General features: G+C 43.4%; 1 protein-coding gene across 2 annotated transcripts in view; it reads right to left on the bottom strand.

Moving 5' to 3' along the window:
* Positions 1-19997, bottom strand: part of LEMD3 (LEM domain containing 3) — a 258857-nt gene that overhangs the window by 103643 nt on the left and 135217 nt on the right. For both annotated transcript variants that reach the window (XM_086919032.1, XM_086919033.1), the window contains exon 5: positions 1276-1355. In XM_086919032.1, the coding sequence (XP_086775158.1) occupies positions 1276-1355 (80 nt within the window). The remainder of the gene's footprint in view (positions 1-1275; positions 1356-19997) is intronic.

Genomic DNA, 19997 nt, shown 5'->3' with positions numbered 1-19997 from the left:
TCGGCTTCCCTGTGCGTGATTTGGCGTCTCATCTAACCCACGCAGTCCAACTTCAGCCCTCGCTCCCGGTTAATGGAGCCATCCCTTGAGAGATAGCAGCGCAGGCTGCAGGAGAGGACGGGAGCAGCGCTGCGGGGCTCCAGGCGCAGGTGAAACCAGACACAGGCATTCAGCACTGACCCCAAAGTGCGCACAGATGCGTGAATTGCAGATTGCTGTTCACGTTCAATCACAAACAGAGGCAACACCTACAAGCTGAAGAAGTACCTTCACTGCGAAGTTGCGCGGGTCTCTCTCACTTCATCTTCCTTTGAGAAGGAAACCGAAAATGCACCTCATTTTCCAGGGGAAAAAAAAGAAAAATACACCTTCCACTGCCATCATGTAAAAACGTTATCAACATGAACACCGTTGTTCACACCATAAAAACAAGAGGATGCGACATCCGTTTCTGTTGCTGGCGGACGTTTTAGGTCTACATGATGCTTTCACCAAAAACTCAAAACGAAACTGAAACCTACGAGAACGCCCGGCCGGAAGTCAGGCAGGACAGGGGTGGGACGACAAGACAAACCGCAGGTCCAGGCGGGAGCCTACCCCGCACTGAGACGTGTGGGCAGGAGGAGAAGGGCGTCCGGCGCTAGCGGGGCTCCCGTGAGGTGAGAGAGCCCCGCACTGAAGGAAGAGACCGCCGCCGCCTGCAAAGAGCCCCTCCTGGAGACTAGTACCGGTGAGTGGGGGCCTTCTTCCTTTGCTGAGCTGCGAGGTCGGGGGGGTATTCTGAAGATATCGAGTCAACGGTAGTGCCGCCAGTAGTTTCAGGCCCACGGGGAGGGGAGGGGGGGTGTGGGAGTGGGGGGGGGGGGGTTCTATATGTATGTATGTGTGTGCGTGTTTGGGTGTGTGTGTGTGTGTGTGTGTGTGTGTGTGCGTGTGCTTGTGCGTGTGGGGGAGATTCTGTATGTATGTGGGTGTGTGCGTGCCTGCTTACAAGGAGCCAAGGGAGAAAGGAGATTTTGAATGCGCGCGACCTGATCCGATTCCGCAAGATTGCGCGTGCACATCACTTGTCTCGTGTCTCCCATGGCTCGTTGTAAGCAGAAATGATTACAATAGAGTCTCGCAGCGACGATCGGTTCGTAGGTGCGAGACTTAAAAAGGGAAAATTAATCACAAAGGGTGCACTTAAGCTCTCTGAAAGACAACCTGAGCATTATACTTTTGAGACACAGTAAAGATTTGCATTTAGTTGTGAGTGATAACATGGTAACTTACTTTATGCCCGTATCATCATTAGAATTTAAAATCCACTGCAATGATGAGTTGAATGAGTCTTCAAAGTCGGGACCCAAGGTCTAACAAAACAAAGAAAAAAATGTATTCAAAAGTGATGCTACTAAAAATCCGGCAATAACAAAAGTTTCCACATTATAAGTGCATTATTCAAACTTTCAGAGATGCAGCATCATTTTAGTTCAAAGATGGGCTAGACTAGCCAAATAAATACCTGGTTGTAGTGTCCATTCTTCCATCCAGGACGGTCAAGTTTCTGGGTTCTATTCTGAATACAAGAAGCTGCAAAGCTCTCCCATCATAGGAAAGACAGAAAAAGCTAATCTTCTCTGCCAGCCATTTGCAAAAGAGACGGTCCCTGTCAGTTCGTCTATACAAATCTCTCCTAGGGTCAATCTCATCTTGCATACCAATAATTCCGCATTGCAGACTGCGTATGCACCCCTTGCAAATACAACTAGACTAGCAATGGCGCCAGGCGGAAGGCTCTTTCGAGGACAGGGTAAAGGTCACTCCTCTCATGAGGAAGGCAGCGGTTTGGTGGACTATCAAAGAAAATCTCAAGAGGTCTCTCTTTCAGGATGGCTCTATCCCCTCGGATTCTAAACACAGATGGAAGGCTGAGGCGCTGCCTTGCAGGATCTCTGGTGAGCAGTCACTTGAACCCCGAAGAGAGTCTTCTCCATATCAATCTCTTGGAACTCAGGGCGATTAGTTTGGCCTTGCAAGCTTTCCTGCCGAGGGTTAGGGGTTCCACCGTTCTGGTCCGTAGAGACAACACAACGGCCATGCATTATATGAACAAGCAAGAAGGTACGAGGTCTCATCTTCTCTCAAAGGAGGCCCAGGAAATATGGGAATGGGCGATTCTCCAGAACGTCATTTTCAGCAGAGCATCTACCAGGCACCCTCAACACAACAGCAGACACCTTGAGCAGTCTGAAATCAGCCTGTCTCGAGTGGGAATTGGATCAAGATACTCTGGACGAAGTTTTCGCACATTGGGGCACTCCAACCATAGACCTGTTCGCTACTCCAGAAAACATGAAATGATGATTCTATGCAAGCAGGGATCACTGGAGAATGCTCTTTCGATGTCCTGGTCAGGCGCATTTGTTTACGCCTTTCCTCCAATTCCCCTGATCCCGAGGCTTCTCAGGAAACTAAAGACGGAACCATGCAGAATTGCACCAGAGTGGCCTCGCCAACTCTGGTTCACGGAGCTTCTACTGCTTTCTCAGGATCAGCCGTTTCACCTATGTCCCATTCCGTCTCTATTAACAATGTCCCAGGAACAAGTGGTACATTCAGATCCGAGCTCTCTCCAATTGAAAGCTTGGCTCCTGAGCACAGAGAATTCCACAGCTTAAATATCCCTCAGGACTGTTGGGAAATGTTAGCTCAAGCTCGCGCTCCAAGTACAAATAAGACCTATTGTGCTAAATGAAAGCTTTTCTGCCTATGGTGCAGCCGTGAAAACCTTCATATGTTTTCTTCGTCTCCTCATCCGATATTGCCTTATATTTTGTCGCTGGCCAGGTCAGGTCTTTCACTTTCTTCCATCAAAGTACATCTGGCGGCTATTTCAAGATTCAGAAGGACAGCCTCTTGTCCTTCTCTCTGGTCTGCTAGAATTATCAAACGGTTCCGGAAGGATCTTTTCAGGGTCTTCCCGCCAGTTCGGCCTCCACCTCCAGCTTGGAATCTCAATCTGGTTCTGATTCACCTCATGAGACCTCCATTCGAGCCAATCCACAGTGCGGATTTAAAATTGGTCTTGGAAGTTCTCTCCCCTTTTAGCCCTGACTTTAGCTAGGAGAGTGGGGGAGCTGCAAGCTCTCTCCATTTTGGAGCCCTTTCTACAGTTCGAAAAGGACACTCTGTTTTTAAGGACAAATCCGAAATTAATTCCAAAAGTGCCTTCGGATTTCCATTTGAACGAACCAGTGGTACTAGAATCTTTTTTCCCCCCAACCTACGTCTCCAGCAGAACGGTCTCTACATTCCTTGGATGTCCAGGGGTGTCTCAAATTTTATCTTGAACGTACAAAGGATTTTAGAAAATCTTCACAGCTTTTTGTGGCTTTTAGTGCTCCTCGAAAAGGATTGCCACTTTCAAAACAAGGAATATCACGTTGGATTTCAAGTACAATTCATTATTGTCACCAAGCGGCAGGGAAACCGCTAGAAAGACATGGGCGAGCTCACTCCACAAGATCAGTTTCATCTTCTGCTGCTCTCTTCGCTGGGGTTCCTATCAAAGACATTTGTAGGGCGGCTACATGGAGCAGTGCCCACACGTTCACAAAGCATTACTGCTTGGACTCTTACATAAGGAGTGAGGCGGCAGTCGGACAAGCAGTCCGGAGGAATCTTTTCCAATGAGAGGTGAGCTTTCCCTTCTATCCCTCCTTCCTGTGATTGCACATTTTGTATCAGATATTGTTTCCGATATATTGTTACAAGGTATATTATTTCATATGAAAATGAGTATGCTGAGGTATGTTAATACTCATGTAACAAAATGTGCACTTATGGCTTACTGCAAGCTACTCTGATACAAAGCATGGGAATCTATGAAAGTTCCAATAATGGGGCTAGAAAAAAAGTTACTTACCTGTAACTTTGGTTCCCCAGTATTGGTAACAATTCATAGATTCCCATGCGCCCACCCTCCTCCCCTGGGTAAGCTCAGCCTTCAGCAGAGGTGGTTATTGTTACAAAACGGCTAAGAAAATCTGAGGTTCTCTCAGGAGGGTTCTAGGGGGTGAGGCTAATCTGATTGGTTGTTGCAAGTTTTTGGGCTCTTTTACAAAAAGAGGTGGATTTGCTACAGAATGAGATGAGGCCTAGGCCTTACTTTCTCTTTAGTACATACTGCTATGGTATTTTCTATTTACTGAGGCTCCCAAGCTGACGACGGGGAATGATACAAAGCATGGGAATCTATGAAAGTTACCAATACTGGGGAACCAAAGTTACAGGTAAGTAAATTGTTTTCTTATCACCCGGTTCTTCCTGGGATAAGGGAGATGAGAAAAGGAGGGCGGTGCCGGGTGATAAAAAAAGGATGCAGTGTATCAGAGCAGGTCTTGGGTTCACCCATGTAATGAATAATAAATGTTTTTAATCAATCACCATCCTTGACGAAGCGAGGAAGGAAAGTGCTCTCTGAAAAGTATCACAGGAGTAGAGAGGATGTGGCACAGCGGCCAGAGTTGCATACTTGAGGGCTGGGGATCCCAGTTCGAGTCTTGGCGGCCCCAACATCCTGTGACTCTGGGCAAATCTTAAATAAAAATAGTTCCAAAGTTTCAGCTACAGGAAACTGATAAGAGATTCAGAAGAGGAACAAGCATTGGTAAATGCAGGAAAATATGCGTAGTAATGAAGTCCAATAAATTTGAAGAAAAGGGTTTATTGTAGAGGAAGAACACAGTACAGCATCTGCTCAGCAGGACAGGTCCAGTAAGATACAACCATAGAATGTAGAACATACAAACCATGGCAACAGATTGCAGTACAAAACTTATAAATAAACCAAGGAGCAAAACTACTTAATAGCATGTAAAAACATAGCATGAAATACAACACATCTTATCCCTAAAAACAAAAGAAAGAAAAAAGAGAAGAACAGAATACAGAAAAAAGAAAAGAATAAAAGAAGGAAGAAGAGAGAAGAGAGAAAAGAAAAAAGAAAAAAAGGAGAAGAAAAAAAAAACAATTAGATAACTCTCTTGTAAATCTTAACTCTTGAAGAGACAGAGAAGAAAATCAATTTTTAAATCGAAGAGGTACATTGACAACTCTCTTGCTAATCTTAACTCTTGAAGAGACAGTGTCATCCTTTACAGGCACTTTAACTTTGTCAGAACCTAAAGTAGAGAAACTTGGATATTTCACAGTGGAAAAATTAGGACATTTTACAACACGTCTAACATTCCATACTTTACCATCATTGGTTACAATGCTGTTAATGTTAACTTTTACTACTTTTCGAACAGGACCAAATTTTGAAGCACCCTTGATCAAGAAACCAGGTTTACGTATCCTGACTAAATCTCCCACAGTAAAATCTGGAATTCTCACTTAATGCCTAGAATCATGATATTCTTTCATTCTTTCTTGGTGGTGTTTGACCCTCAAGGAAGTACAGCGAATATCAACAGGAGTAGAAACATTAGAAGTACTCAATTTCTCTTTCATCCACCAAGGACAAAGCTTTGACACTGGTTCCCTCCCTCTCAATAAACGAAAAGGACTGAGTTCAGTAACAGAGTGAGGAGTTATCCTGTACAACCATAATCTTTCTCTAATAACTTTTTTCCACACATTGGGCGTTTTTCTTGCCCATTCAACTGAGTCCTTTAGGACACGATTAAACCTTTCCACCTGTCCATTGCCTTGTGGTTCGTAAGGGGGAGTTGTAATATGTTTGATCCCACAAGAACTGAGATAATCTTCCACTTCCTTAGATATCAATTGCACCCCATTGTCAGTAATTAATACCTCCGGACTACCTTCTCTTGCAAACACTTCCCTAAGAAATTCAACAATAACTTGTGAAGAAGCAGAAGAAACAAACCTGACTTCAAGCCACTTTGAATGGTAGTCTATTAAAACCAAAGCAAAACGAGCATCTTGAGGTAAGCATTTGAAAGGACCAGATATATCAAAAGCTAGTTTCCTCCAACGATTTTCTGGCCAGGAAATAGGTATGAGAGGGGCAGGGTAAGTTTTCAACATTTTATCACTATTAACGCATATAGAGTAGTGGAGTAGTGTGGCTCACTGGTTAGAGGCGGCAGACCCGAGAGCAGAGGACGGCCCGGGACCAGGGTTCGATTCCTGACGCGGCAGGTTTCTGGACCAGGGTCAGCGGACTCGATAATTCTCTCGCCTCGGTGCCCACTCTGATCAGCGATCACACTCGCCAACTCTGGGCACTAGCTTGCCTCATCTTCACTAACGGCCCCACCAGACTGCCGGGGATGCCTTGTCTCACCCTGGAGATACCCATTAAGGGACCATCTCTCAGGGAAGCCAGGAAGGGGTTTGCAGCGGTCGAAGCGCGGAGGTACCCCTTCGGGAGTGATTCCTGCGCCATATAAGCACACAATTAATTAATTAATTAGAGCAATCATGAACTACTCTGTCAATCATTTTATCCATTGCTGGCCACCAAAAACTGGTTCTCACTAGTCTCTTCATAGAAGACATTCCCAAGTGACACTCATGAGCAAGTCTGATAATTTCCTCTTGCATACCCTCAGGAGGTACACATTTTCCACTTTTAAAAATCAAATCATTGTCAACCTCCAACTCACTGAGAACCTGATGAAAAGATTTCAACTCTGGAGGTACAATATTCGCATTAGGCCAACCTTTCAAAATATAATCTTTAAGAATGTTCCAACTCTTGTCACATGTAACAGCATTTTCCCAAAAAGATTCGGAAATGGCAGAAAATTAATCACCCACAAAATCTTTCAATGAGGCAACAAAATCAACATCCTCTTCTTCTTTGTTACCCCCAATAGATTTAGAGTCGCAAGGTAACCTTGAGAGACAGTCCGCTGTAACACTGCTTCTTCCAGGAAAATACTCATCAAAGCTATACTCTTGCAAACGAGACATCAATCTGGCAATCCGTGCTGTAGCATTCCGACCACCACAAGGAGAAAGTATGGAAACCAGTGGATTGTGGTCTGTTTTCAACAGAAAACGACTACCCCATAAAAAGTTCCGGAAATGTTCTATTCCCCAGACACATCCCAATAACTCTTTATCTATGACAGAATATTTCCTTTCTGTTTCACTCAACGTCCGGGAAGCAAACGCTACACACCAGTCATCCTTCCCACATTTTTGTGATAAAACTCCTCCTAGGCCATATTCACTAGCCTCCACAGTAACCACACAAAGCTTATTTATACAGAAAGGTTTCAAAGTAGGAGCATTGGCAATCTCATGCTTAATAGTTTGAAATGCAGACTCCTGTTTCTCTCCCCAGTAAAATTCTACTTTCTGTCTGGTCAATTCTCTCAAAGGTTCCATTTTAGTTGCAAAACCCTTAATAAACTTGCTATAATATTCACACAAGCCATTAAAAGAGAGAAGTGTTTCCTTATTGTCAGGACATGGTGCTTTAACTATAGCTTCAACTAAGCATTTCTTGGGAACTACACCATTACCAGAAAGAGTATGTCCTAGATATTCCACAGACTCACAGAACATCTTGCATTGGTTATCTTTCAAGGCGAGACCATTCGTCCCAAGTCTTTTGCAAACTTCTATGATGTGTTCCTTATGAGATTTATTATCAGGAGAAAACACCAAGATATCATCCTGAAAACATCTTACAAACTTGTACAAATCTTTAAAAATATGATGCATAGTACGTTGGAAAACTGATGCCGCAGAGGCCAACCCAAAGGGCATTCTTTTGTACTGAAACAGGCCTTCAGGAGTGAGAAAGGCTGTCAACTGTTTTGATTCATCCGCTAGCACAATTTGATGATATGCTGAACGCAAATCAAACGTAGAAAAAACTTTTGCTCCCTCTAACATACATACTACCTCATTTATATTAGGTAGGGGATGGCAGTCCATTATGATATTAGAATTGAGAGCCCTCAAATCTACACACAACCTGAGACTTTGATCGGATTTACGGGCTAAAGTGATGGGCGAAACCCATTCAGAAGATTCAATTTCTTCAATTATGTCATCATCAATCAAATTTTTCAACAGTGCTTTAAGATCATCTCTAACATTTATAGGTACATTTCTTAACTTCTGTGTAACTGGAATAGTTCCTTTTTTAAGTCTAATCAAATGTTGAAAATTGTGCAGTTTTCCTAATTTTTTTGAAAAAACTTTAGGAAACAAGTTAGTGATCTCATTAATGCATTCACTAGTACTAATGATAGTCTTGACAGAATTATTTCATTGGAATTATCATCAGCAAGGACAATGGGGTCAAGTCTTCTGGGATTGAGAGTTATACTAAAACTCCATTGATCTCTCAATCCAAGCACATTCACTCCTTTTGTAGCAATATACAATTTGACAAACCTTATTTGACCTCCAAAATGCATGTCTACTCCCAAATACCCTTCCATTGGAATAATAGACTCATCAAAAGTCTTGGCAATTATGTCAGATTCTTTAAGATCTTTAAAAGTGACAATACCTTCGAACATTTGAGTGAAATACTGTCTAGTAATAATTGTCCAAGGTGATCCTGAATCAACCATCAACTTAAGATCAACTCCCAAAACATGTACAATACACTTGGGTTGTTTAAGGTAAACTAAATCTTGTTGATTAGCATCAATAATAGAAACAACTATACCCCTTTCACAAATATTTCCATTGTCTTTGTCAGAAATATCAGATTCTTCCATACTACCAGTAATGAAAGAGACTCTACTCTTGTTATTACTCCCTGTAGCTGCATTATTTCCTGTAGCGGTCTTGCATACACTACTGAAATGTCCTTGCCTACCACATTTATTACATTCTCTCCCGATGGCAGGACACTTGGGAAAAGAAGCAGCATGGTTAGTACTACCGCATCTAAAACAATGAAACAATTTGTCATTCTTTTTGAAAGGGCGTTGAGAAGAACTACTAGTGTGTTGTACGTTGTTGGAAGAGGAAGCAGTAGGCAAATCTGATTCTACAGCGCATACTTCAGAAGAATTATCTTTGTCTTTCTTATCCAAACATTTTATCCACTTATCAGATTGCTCAATAGCTTTTGCTGCAACTATAACATCCTTCAAATCTGGATCACCCATAATCCATAGTTTTTCTTGAATTTTCTTGCTTTTAGTGTGGACTATAATCTGATCTCTAATCATCTCGTCAGATATAGGACCAAAATTACAGTTAGTGGACAAATAACGTAATGCTGTTAAGAAATCGTCAAAGGTTTCAGATTCTTCTTGGGATCTGGTATAAAACTTATATCGGTTCAAAGCAACACTAAAAGTTGGTTTAAACCTAGCTTCAAGACGAGTCATTGCATCATCAAAAACATTTCTGTCTCCCCCTCCATCATAAAATTGTTTATAACTGAAGTATATAAGCAATTTTAGTATATATATGAGGAATGAACAAGAAACAAAATAAAGAATGTGGCAAAATTGTCAAGAAAATAAAATAGTGAAAGTCAAACCTGTATTGGAAATAACTTAAAAACGATATCTTAGAGAAATTTGAGGAAAGATATCGTGGTTCGCGTTCAAAACGATGTTTTCCTTTTGAAGAATGCTTTCCTCCGTGTTTGAGCTGCGATAAGATTATGCGGAGCTTGGTTGCTATGATACGAGTAAATAAAGATGGTGTCGACGTGTGCGCGATGACGTCATGCGCAGACGTGCAACCATCGAGTTGGCAGGAGGAGTAGAGTAGACGCGTAATCCAAACGCGTGAGGTGAAGCAAGATGGCGTGCAGCTGGAAAATGAAGAGCGCTCGAGCAACGAGCGAGGACAGGAGATTACTGTTGGTGCGAGGCAGCACTTTGAAACAAAACAAGTTAGTTGAATAAATAGAAAACGATGTAATTTGAATGTAAAAAGTCAGTAAATGCAGCGAAAAAGCGGAATATTTTGCAGCGAAAGAGCGGAATATTTTTAAGAAGTATAGTAGTATTTCCAGGATTTCTTTTAAAATAGTAACAGTGGAGGAAGTAGAAAAATGAAAAAATAAGTTGCAGAAACCAGGTTGAAAAATTAAGTAGACAAATCCAGAAGTCTTGAAAAGCAATAGAACAAAGAAGAGGAAAATAAGTCTCACATGAATCCAAAATGATGAATGATGAAAAATGCAGCGCAGGTTAAAATCCTCTGGTCGCTCCTGTGTTCCCAGAAAATGTAGCAAACCAGTGAAATCGTCGCCAATTTTGTAGTAATGAAGTCCAATAAATTTGAAGAAAAGGGTTTATTGTAGAGGAAGAACACAGTACAGCATCTGCTCAGCAGGACAGGTCCAGTAAGATACAACCATAGAATGTAGAACATACAAACCATGGCAACAAATTGCAGTACAAAATTTATAAATAAACCAAGGAGCAAAATTACTTAAAGGAATACACAACAGCATGTAAAAACATAGCATGAAATACAATATGCTACAGCCAATAGAAATCGAGGAAAAGTAAGTGGTAAGCACAGTAACCAATGAAAATCCAGGAAAGTGAGGGGCAGGATGCAAGCCCCTTTTCAAGATTTAGATTAAAAACAATAGACTTCACAAGCACAGCCCAAGAACTGTGCAGGCGAAACCTAAAAACTGCCTTGAAGCCAAGAGGAAGAACAGCAGTGCATAGGTTCATAGACCAAGTAAATGAGAAAACTGGAGGACCATATTACCGTCCCATTGGTACACACCAGTATATCGCAAGAGTCTCCAATAACGCACCACAACATGCAATTTGAAGAAGGAAGGCTGGCCTGGTAAGCAGAAAAGGCTGGCTTGTAACTTTTAAGAGTTGGGCTAGCAACAAAGCAAGATGTCATAACTTGGCATGTAAGGGATCAATGCGAAAGTCTTTTTTACAAGGCCACAAACTTTACCCAGTGCACCAAATAAATGGATTTAGTGGAGAGGAGCGTGGATCACAATGACCACTTCAGACAGCTAAAACAAACTGCTAAATTGCCACAGGCATGCTTGAAGGCGAAGACTGTAGGACCCCATCCTGTTTTGCAGACAGAGGTCCTCATGAACGAGTAGCCGAATCGGAGGATAAAGGCTCAGGCTCATGGTATGTGGGAACCACACCCTTGTGGCCGCAATCTAGGGTTTCAAAATGACTTGGGTGTGGTCTGTCCTGATTTTCTTTAGAACTTGAGAAAGAAGAGGCAACAGTGTGAAAATGTGGAAGTCTATGGTCCAATACAGAGTGAATTAATCTCTTAGTCACCTTTTAGCTTTCAAATGTCTTGACACAGTGTGTTCTCTGCATTGGAGAAAAGATCTGACTTTCAGAGACCACAGATACATACTATATATAGATATTTATATATATCATGTATTTCTATATTGCAAACTTTATTTTACACTTCTGGGTCAGCAGTCTGATGGAGGGACCTTGCTGTAGATGTCCAAGAACCACCAGGTGCTTGTTGTGAAGGCTTTGTAAATGAGGCAACTGGTTTTAAAGATGTGCAGGTTAGTGAGGGGAGCCAATAGAGTTCCATCAGTAACGGGGTGATGTGATAATATTTTTTTCAGCCTCGGCAGAGAAGTGCTACAGTGTGTAGGATGCGTTCAAGGGGTGCTTCATTGGAGTCTGAAAGGCCATAAGGCAGATGCGTTACCACCATCCAAACGTGAGAATACCAGGGCTTGAATGGCAGCTCTGCAGTCACTGTTGAAGAAACGGTTTGCTATCTTTTATTAGTGAGTGCTGGTACCAGACAGTCTGTTTTTTGGCACAAAGCCATCAAAGTGCATGTTATTGAGTCAGGTTTTCACTTTATCTTGTTTGGTATTCTTGGCAAACAACACAACTTTTGTCTTGGTAGGGTTGAGCTTCAGGGAGGGGCTGAACATCTAGGTATGGGTGGTGTGCAGGTAGTAATTGAGGAGCTGGATGTCTGAAGCGGAAGAGACCTTCAAGTAAAGTTGACTATCATTTCAGCTGCAGTCTCTCGACTAGATGTCGAAAAGGCATTTGATTCTCGTGATCGGTCCTTCCCTTTCTTCAAACAACTTCAACAAAATTGTCATTCCCCAACAGCTTCAGTAATCCGATTTGTTTATTATACCTGGATCCTTTGACCCATCTGCAGCTTAATGTACGCTCTCTGAGCCCTTTCCCTTAACGTGAGGGCCTCAATCGGGCTTTATGTTCTCTCCCCTTTTATTTAGAATTCCAAAGGACCTTTGGGTTTATCACTTGCTGGAACAGCATATTCAGAGGGGCATCAGATTCCCACGTGGGGTGCTATTAGCCTCCCTTTACACAGACGACATATTGCTGTTCGTGCATGACCCTCTTCTTCGGATTACACATTAACTGGGGTAAATCTGAATAGTTCCCACTTATAGATACCACTATGCCTTGTGACTTCGAATTTTCCCCTACAGTGGTGCACAGACTCTGCCAAGTACTTAGGTATTCATATTTATAAAGCTATAGCTATTTTTGGAGCAAATTTGCTGTAATTATGGTCCTGCCATGGATAAGCTCAAGACACAGATAAAGCTATGGATCAAATTCCAATCGGGCATGGCTGGGTGCATAGCCATCATCAAAATAGTTGTGTGCTGCATCGCCCTCACTAGTAGTGGTTTTGCTTCTCTGTGTGGCTGCTCATCCAGCTCATATGGGCTGGCCTTCGACCTTTTATTCGTTGGGAGGTCCTCACACTTCCTTATGAGCACAGCAGCTTTGGTGTCCCAGACCTCCAACTTCATTATTACATAGCCCAGGTACATTATGCTTACTATTGGTATAACTCAGATGCCTGTTTGCCGCTCCTTAAACCGTAAGGGGTGCAACTGCCACAACTTCTATTGTCCACCAAACTACCACAGGGTTACACGTGACCCCAATAAAATACAAACTTTATACTACTAGCAGGGCATGGTTTAAACTCCTGTGTCACCCAGGAGGAGACCCTCAATTTCTCACATATTCCAACTAAACAACCCATGGCTCTCGCTTACACTTGAACGCCTGGTGCAGCGTTCCCTTCGTTCAAGCGACTTACAGGCCTTGGGTGACCGGGTTACAAATGGTGTGCTCAAACCCAGCTCCACTATGGATATGGGAGGTCATTCGACACTTATGGAAGGATTCACGTTCCATTGTTTACATAGCACATTGAGAGAGAAAATACCCACCCATCCAACTGAACCTCATGACTTCCCAGCCCTCACTCTAGTGAACGCTTCCCCAGAAAGCAGCCATATCATTTACAAATTGCATCATACTTCCTTCCAACTGAAGTCTGCTAGTGTGGGGGAAGGCCAGGGTTGCATGGGAACGCAACCTGCGTTTCTCTATCCCAGATAAGAATAGGTACTATTGCTGCTCGCACTCTAAACTTGTTTCTGGTAACCACTGAAACTGTTACATTAAAAGTATCTCCACAGGGCTTATACTACCCCAAGGCTCTTGCAAAATGTTATCCCTCTAGACCACACGGTTACCCTACATGCCATGATCACTAGGATTACTATTGTTTTACTGCCAATTCCTTACTCCTAGCCAGACGATAGATCTCGCTTCACTGGGGTGCTCGCACCCTCCAACGGTGTCAGCCTGGCTGAAAGACCTGGACTACTGCAACACCAACTCTGAATTGAATGCTTTTCTTCAACCAGTTACTTCTAGGCATAAAGATATCTGGCAGCACTTGCGGGGCTGACTACCTGTAGTCCGTGGATCATTCTGCAGACGATTAAACAGCTGAATAAATGCTTGTTAACTATTCAAGGCTGTATAAGGTACTCCCTGATATGCTCTGTGATGCCCTGCTGTTGGGTGTTTAGTTTTGAAATGGATCTTGTCTCTATAGTTAATTTGGCCCTGTTTTAAACCACCTCCCCCCTTTTTTTTCTTAGTCCTCTTGCTGTGCCGCACATGGATTATTGTTTATATTTTGATCTGGCTTCAATGTATGTACTTGTTGTATAAAACAATAAGGAAAATGCTACTTACAAGTATGCATCTGTTCTTGGCATGTAGAGCAGCAGATTACAACACTTAGCATTAGATCGCCACCTTGTGTTGGGCTCGGATGATTGCATGTTGTTGTCGTCTTGGAAGAAGTCTTTTGTAGTCACGAGATAGGTGACTCCTCCCTTGGACGATAGTGCGCATGGGCATCGGCTCCATCCTTAGATTGTTTTTCAAAATGATGGAGTTAGTAGAAGTAAAGAAAAGGATGTCCATACGTGTGCATCTAAGTAAAATAAAACTGGAACAGATCAAGGTCCCGGGGAGGCGGAAGGGCATGTAGTAATCTTCAACTCTACATGCCAAGAACAGATGCATACTGGTAAGTAGCATTTTTCGTTCGAGGCATATGAGCTGCAAATACTACACTTAGCATCGATTGTGCAGCAGTGTCTCCCCTAGAGGTGGTCACCTGTATCTGTTGCAGTAGTTTTAAAGAGTTTTAAGGACAGCTTGGCCTACGGCAGCTAGCTGCTTGGCTTAATCCTTCCATAAATGCTTTAATAGCAGGCGCTCTAAAAAGAGACATATGTTGTCGGCTTTGTAAATAAGCTGCAATTGCTGCAAGGTGGAGGCGTATGGATGAATATGCTAAGTTACATCTTTGTAAATGTAATAGGTAGCAAATGATATTCTGGATAGACGCGTCCATGGGGTCAATTTGGTTATTGTTGCAATAATGGCAAATCTCTTCCTTTAACAGCCTAACAAGCTCTGGTAGTAGGTCTCCTGGCCTCCTTATTGATGTTCATACAGTCTGGTGGTAGGTCAAGATAACCAAACTCTAAGACTTCAGGAGCCAGATCGCCAGATTCAGTTGACTTGGGTCTGGATGTCTCATATCTCCATGGTTCTGCGTTTGCAGGGTAGGTGTGAGGCGTAACTTTTGGTGTGGAACTAGAGAGAGTTTTATCAATGTGGTGAACCACAGTTGGCGTGCCCATGTGGGAGATACCAGGATTCATTTGAGAGACTGGTGTCTGAGCTTGCGTACTACTAATGGTATTAGTGGTAGTGGCGGAAAAGTGTTCGCAAATCTGCCTGACCAGTTCATCTATATCGCATTGCCCTTGGACAGCGGGTGTGGAAACCTGGCGGCGAAGGTTGGGCATTTTGTGTTTCCTTGTGTGGCAAACAGATCTATGTCTGGATGACCCCACTTGTGGAAAAATGGTTTAAGAACTTGCGGATGTAGTTCCCATTCGTGAACTTGTTGTGTCTGCCGACTCAACAGATCTGCTATCCGATTGTGAACTCCTGGAAGGTGTTGTGCTAGGAGATATATATTTTGTGGAATGGCCGATCTCCAAATGTTCTGTCCAAGATGGAACAGTTGTAGAGAGTGCGCCCCCCTGCTTTTGTATATAATACATAGCTGTCATGTTCTCCGTCCGGATTAAGACAGCTTTGTTTTGTACTTGTACTTGGAATGTTTTGAGTGCTAAGAATATTGCTAGCAGCTCTAGATGGTTGATATGGAACAATCTTTGGTGAATGGTCCATTGTCCTTGTGTCGTAGGATGTAGGAGATGGGCTCCCCATCCTGTGAGATGCGTCTGCTGTGAGTACTATTTGTGGAACAGGTTCGAGGACCGGCCGCCCTTTTGTCAAGTTTTTGGTGTTCCACCACTGCAGAGAGAGATGTGTGCAGCTGTCTACCAACACCAGGTCTGTTAGTTGCCCTTGAGCCTGGTTCCACTGTCGTGCTAGACATTCCTGTATCGGACGCATCTGCAGTCTTGCATATGGCACAATAAAAATGCAAGACGCCATCATGCCTATTAGTCTCATGAACACTCTGGCTTGGAGAAAGTGTTGACGTTGGAAGACTGTGACTAAGGTTTGAATGCTCTGTATCCTTTTTGGACTGGGATACGGTAGAGCTGTAGACGTGTTTATTGTAGCCCCTAGATACTGATGTATATGAGAGGGTTGCAGGTGCGACTTGGTGTAGCGGATTGTGAACCCTAAGTTGTGCAATGTTTGAATTGTCTGATGTGTGTGTTGGACACACGGATTGAATGACTTGGCTTTTATGAGCCAATCGTCTAGATAAGGGAAGACATGTATTTGTTGTCTCCTGAGATGTGCTGCTACTACTGCTTGGCACTTTGTGAATACTCTTGGTGAAGTGGTCACCCCGCATGGAAGGACTTTGAACTGATAATGTTGTCCTTCCAGTACAAACCTTAGATACTTCCTGTGAGCAGGATGTATAGGAATGTGAAAGTAGGCGTCCTGTAGATCTAGTGTTGTAAGGAAATCGCCTTGTTGCAGCAGTGGGAGCACTACTTGTAAAGTGATCATATGAAAATGATCTGATTGTATGTAATGGTTGAGGGGCCAGAGGTCGAGAATTGGTCTTAGTGTCCTGTCCTTCTTCGGTATTAGAAACTATATTGCTGTTGTAAAGGAACTATTTCTATTGCGTCCTTTTGAAGAAGCAACAGAACTTCTTGTTCGAGTAGAGTAAGGTGCTCTGCAGACATTGGACGCTGCCTGGGTGGTATGTGTGGAGGGGTTGCTATAAGTTCGAGGCAGTACCCATACTGGGTAATTTGTCTTACCCACTTGTCTGTTGTGATGGAATTCCAGACAGGTAGGAATTGTGTTAATCTGCCCCCTACAGGAATGAAATGCTGTCAGGAAGCAGAGGGAAGTCACTGTTTTGTGGTGGAAGAGGTTAGATTATTGTTGTTACCCCGACCTCTTCCTTTGTTGTTTCCTCTATATCCTCCTCTAAAATATCCTTTGATAGAGGATGTTTGTGTGTTAGATTTGAAGGATGTTGTATTGTCTGCTCCAGTCTGTTTGGAGCCACCTCTGTAGAAGGAGTGCCGAAAGGAACTTTTAGCTTGTGTGGCCTGTAAAGCTCCCATAGATTTAGCAGTATCTGTATCCTCCATCTTTTCAAGTGCTGTGTCTACCTCCAGTCCAAACAGTTGATTTTGATTAAATGGTTGATTTAAAATGGTAGTTTGCACTTCCTGTTTAAATCCTGAAATGCGTAGCCCCGCATGTCTTATAAGTACGACACTAGTGTTTACAGCTCTAGATGCAGTGTCTGCCACATCTAGTACGCACTTGATTGAGGCATTAGAAATTAGCTTGCCTTCTTTTATAAGGTCGTTTACCTGCTCCTTACATTGGTCAGGTAGATGTTTTAGTAGTTTCTCTAACTGATCATAATGAGCCCTATCATCTTGAAAGGAGGGCTTGTGTGTTAGCTATACGTCATATGTTGGTAGCTTGTGTAGCTATTCTTTTTCCTGAAGCATCTATTACTTTGGATTCTTTGTCAGGTGGGGGTGCCTCACGTTTGTGAGTTTGCCCTTTTCCTAGCATTTGACACAACTTGTGAATCTAATGGCAGTTGTCCTTTAATGTAGGCTGGATCTGCAGGCCTATATTTTTCTCAATTCTAGGGTTTAGGATCCTAGTACGTACAGGGTCTTTAAATATCTCTGGAGCATGTTTGATGACCCCTTTAATCATGGGAAGAATTTGAACAGACCTTTGGGATTTTTCAATGTCTAACAGAAAAGCTTCCTCTGCCTCATCAGAATGCATAGCGACTCCATGGTAAATGGCAGCTCTATTCAGCAGGTGACCAAAACCAATGTTATCTTCTGGGGGAGAAGGTTTTGATGGAGCTAACTGTGGGTCAGGGATATCTGGCACATCCTGTGGGTTTGGGTACTCCCAGTCTGTATCATCTACCGGGTATGGGAAAGGCTTTTCTGGGTCCATCCCTCTCCCTAAACTATACTCATCATCATTTTGAGTTGTGTGAAGACAGAAAAATCTGTGGTAAATTGTTAAGAGGAACAGGGGATGAAGGAGAAGGAAGTATAGGAGAACAAGGGTGCATAGGAGATGTGGCAGAGTCCTTCTTCTTGGCAGATACTACAGGTGTGGGTGTTGCATTTGCCTTTCTCTTCTTGTGTGGTGTAGTGGATACATGACCTGTCTTTGGGTCAATGTAGATCTTTTGCAGAGTATCTGGTTGGAAAAGGTCTTCTCCTTGTGGAACCTTTGTCGGGCGCTGATTTTTTCGGTTCCGGACGAAGTTGCTGTCTGTCTTTAGCCTTAGGAGGTGTTACAATGTCCTTTGGCGTAGTTCGACACCGAAGGTGTTGTTTTCGGTGTCGTAGGCTGTTTCGAGGGCTTGGGCGCATCAGAATCAGGCCTTGGCGGTTTCGGTACTGAAGACAATGGCTTCGGAGTGGAAGCTGGTCTCGTCGGCTTCGAGGCGTTGGACGCTGGCTTCATACCTTTGTCTTTAGAAGGCGACTGTTTCAGAGACGAGGCTTCTTTCGGTTTAGGTGCAGAGGGAGCTTTTGGGATCGCACATGCGGCTTGCTCGGTACAGAGCTACTGGAAAGCTTAATTTTTTTTCTTCGGAGCCGGGCTCGATGGCGGGCTTTTGAAGTGGTTTTTCGGTCGCGACTGGGCCCCGGAGTGTTGACCTTTGCCTTCAATCTGGGTGCTGTGTGTGGTGCAGGGGCAGTAGTACTCACGCGCTGACCCAATGGTATGGAGTCGTCTGCCTCCGATACTATTTGGAGATCATCGGAATCTTCTTGGGGAACGAGCGTGGATAGGCCCAACGGCCCGCGTCGACCACCGGAATCGAGCTGATGGAGTCGAAAACGATGTAGTTCGTTAAAGTTTTTTTAATTTTTTTGCGCTTCGAAGTGCTTGAAAAGTCTATTTCTAGCTGGAGCGGAAAAAGTTAATCCGAACCCAGTGGCGGAAAAAAACAATCGAAGGGTGGAGCCGATGCCCATGCGCACTATCGTCCAAGGGAGGAGTCACCTATCTTGTGACTACAAAAGACTTCTAAGACGACAACAACATGCAATCATCCGAGCCTAACACCAGGTGGGGATCTAATGCTAAGTGTAGCATCTGCAGCTCATATGCCTCAAACATAAAGTGACAAAAAAAAAGTTGCGTATCGTTTGCATATTAGTGAATCTTGATGAGATTATCTGCGAGCAGAGCACAAGCGCAGTTCCATATGGAGTTTGAAGATGACAGAGGACAGTATGGAGTCTAGGGGACTAACGATGATTGGGGACTTCTGTGGAGATACAAAGGGGGAATGGAGCAATGCTTGCAATAAGTATAACCACTAGCAATCTAAACTGAGAAGACATAGCGAGCAAAAGAACGATGGGTTGAGATTCTATCCCGAGCAACTGCTAGTGGTTAGACACATTGCAAGCATTCTTCCCACCACCTTTTGTGTGTTTGATGTAGTACCCCAAGTTGCAAGGCTATGCCTAAACGTGAATCTTGTGCTCACAGTGCCACTGGAACCAAGCTATACCTGTCTGACGAGCTACCCCAAGAGATTGCAAGTGGTTAAACAAATGACAAGTATTCATCCAATCACCTTTTGTGTGTTTGATGATTTTAGCACACTGATGGAAAAGCCCAAGAATGACAGAAGTGCAACTGCCATTTGGAGGTGGTCCGTGAGGAAATGACAGGTAGAGCATAGCCTTTTTGAACGATCTGTAAAACCCATCAATCTGAGATGATGGAATTTCATTCCAGGGAAAAAAATATGCGCCCCCCCTTTCTGGCTGATTGTGATCCTGAAAAGCCAAATCAAAAGCATCTCAGGACAGCTGCACCTGGGGAGGAGGAACTAGAAAATGCATGTTTATCATGGACGCTTTGATAGCCCAAGAAAATCCAATTGCATGAATCCATTGTGCGGCCTGAGCACTACACTGGTGCCAGCATTGCTAACCATCTAGCATTTAAGAAGTGCTCTGCCATATCCTGCCCATCTTGAATGGTCCAGGTGAAGGATGCCCAGAGGTAATATGAAATGGCTGTCAAGGTCTCACTGGTATCAGCCCAAAGGACGAAAGAAAAACACTCTAGAAAAGAATTTCTATAAAGCTCCTGAACCGGCTCCAAAACATCCAAAATGTTACTGCAAGACTCATCCTCAACCTACCTTGCCACATCCCAGAACTCAGACCC

This window comes from Lissotriton vulgaris, chromosome 1_1 (assembly GCF_964263255.1).
Source record: "Lissotriton vulgaris chromosome 1_1, aLisVul1.2, whole genome shotgun sequence".
Lineage (NCBI taxonomy): Eukaryota > Metazoa > Chordata > Amphibia > Caudata > Salamandridae > Lissotriton > Lissotriton vulgaris.
Note: the sequence above shows the minus strand (reverse complement) of the source record. Positions and strands in the feature narration are given on the sequence as shown.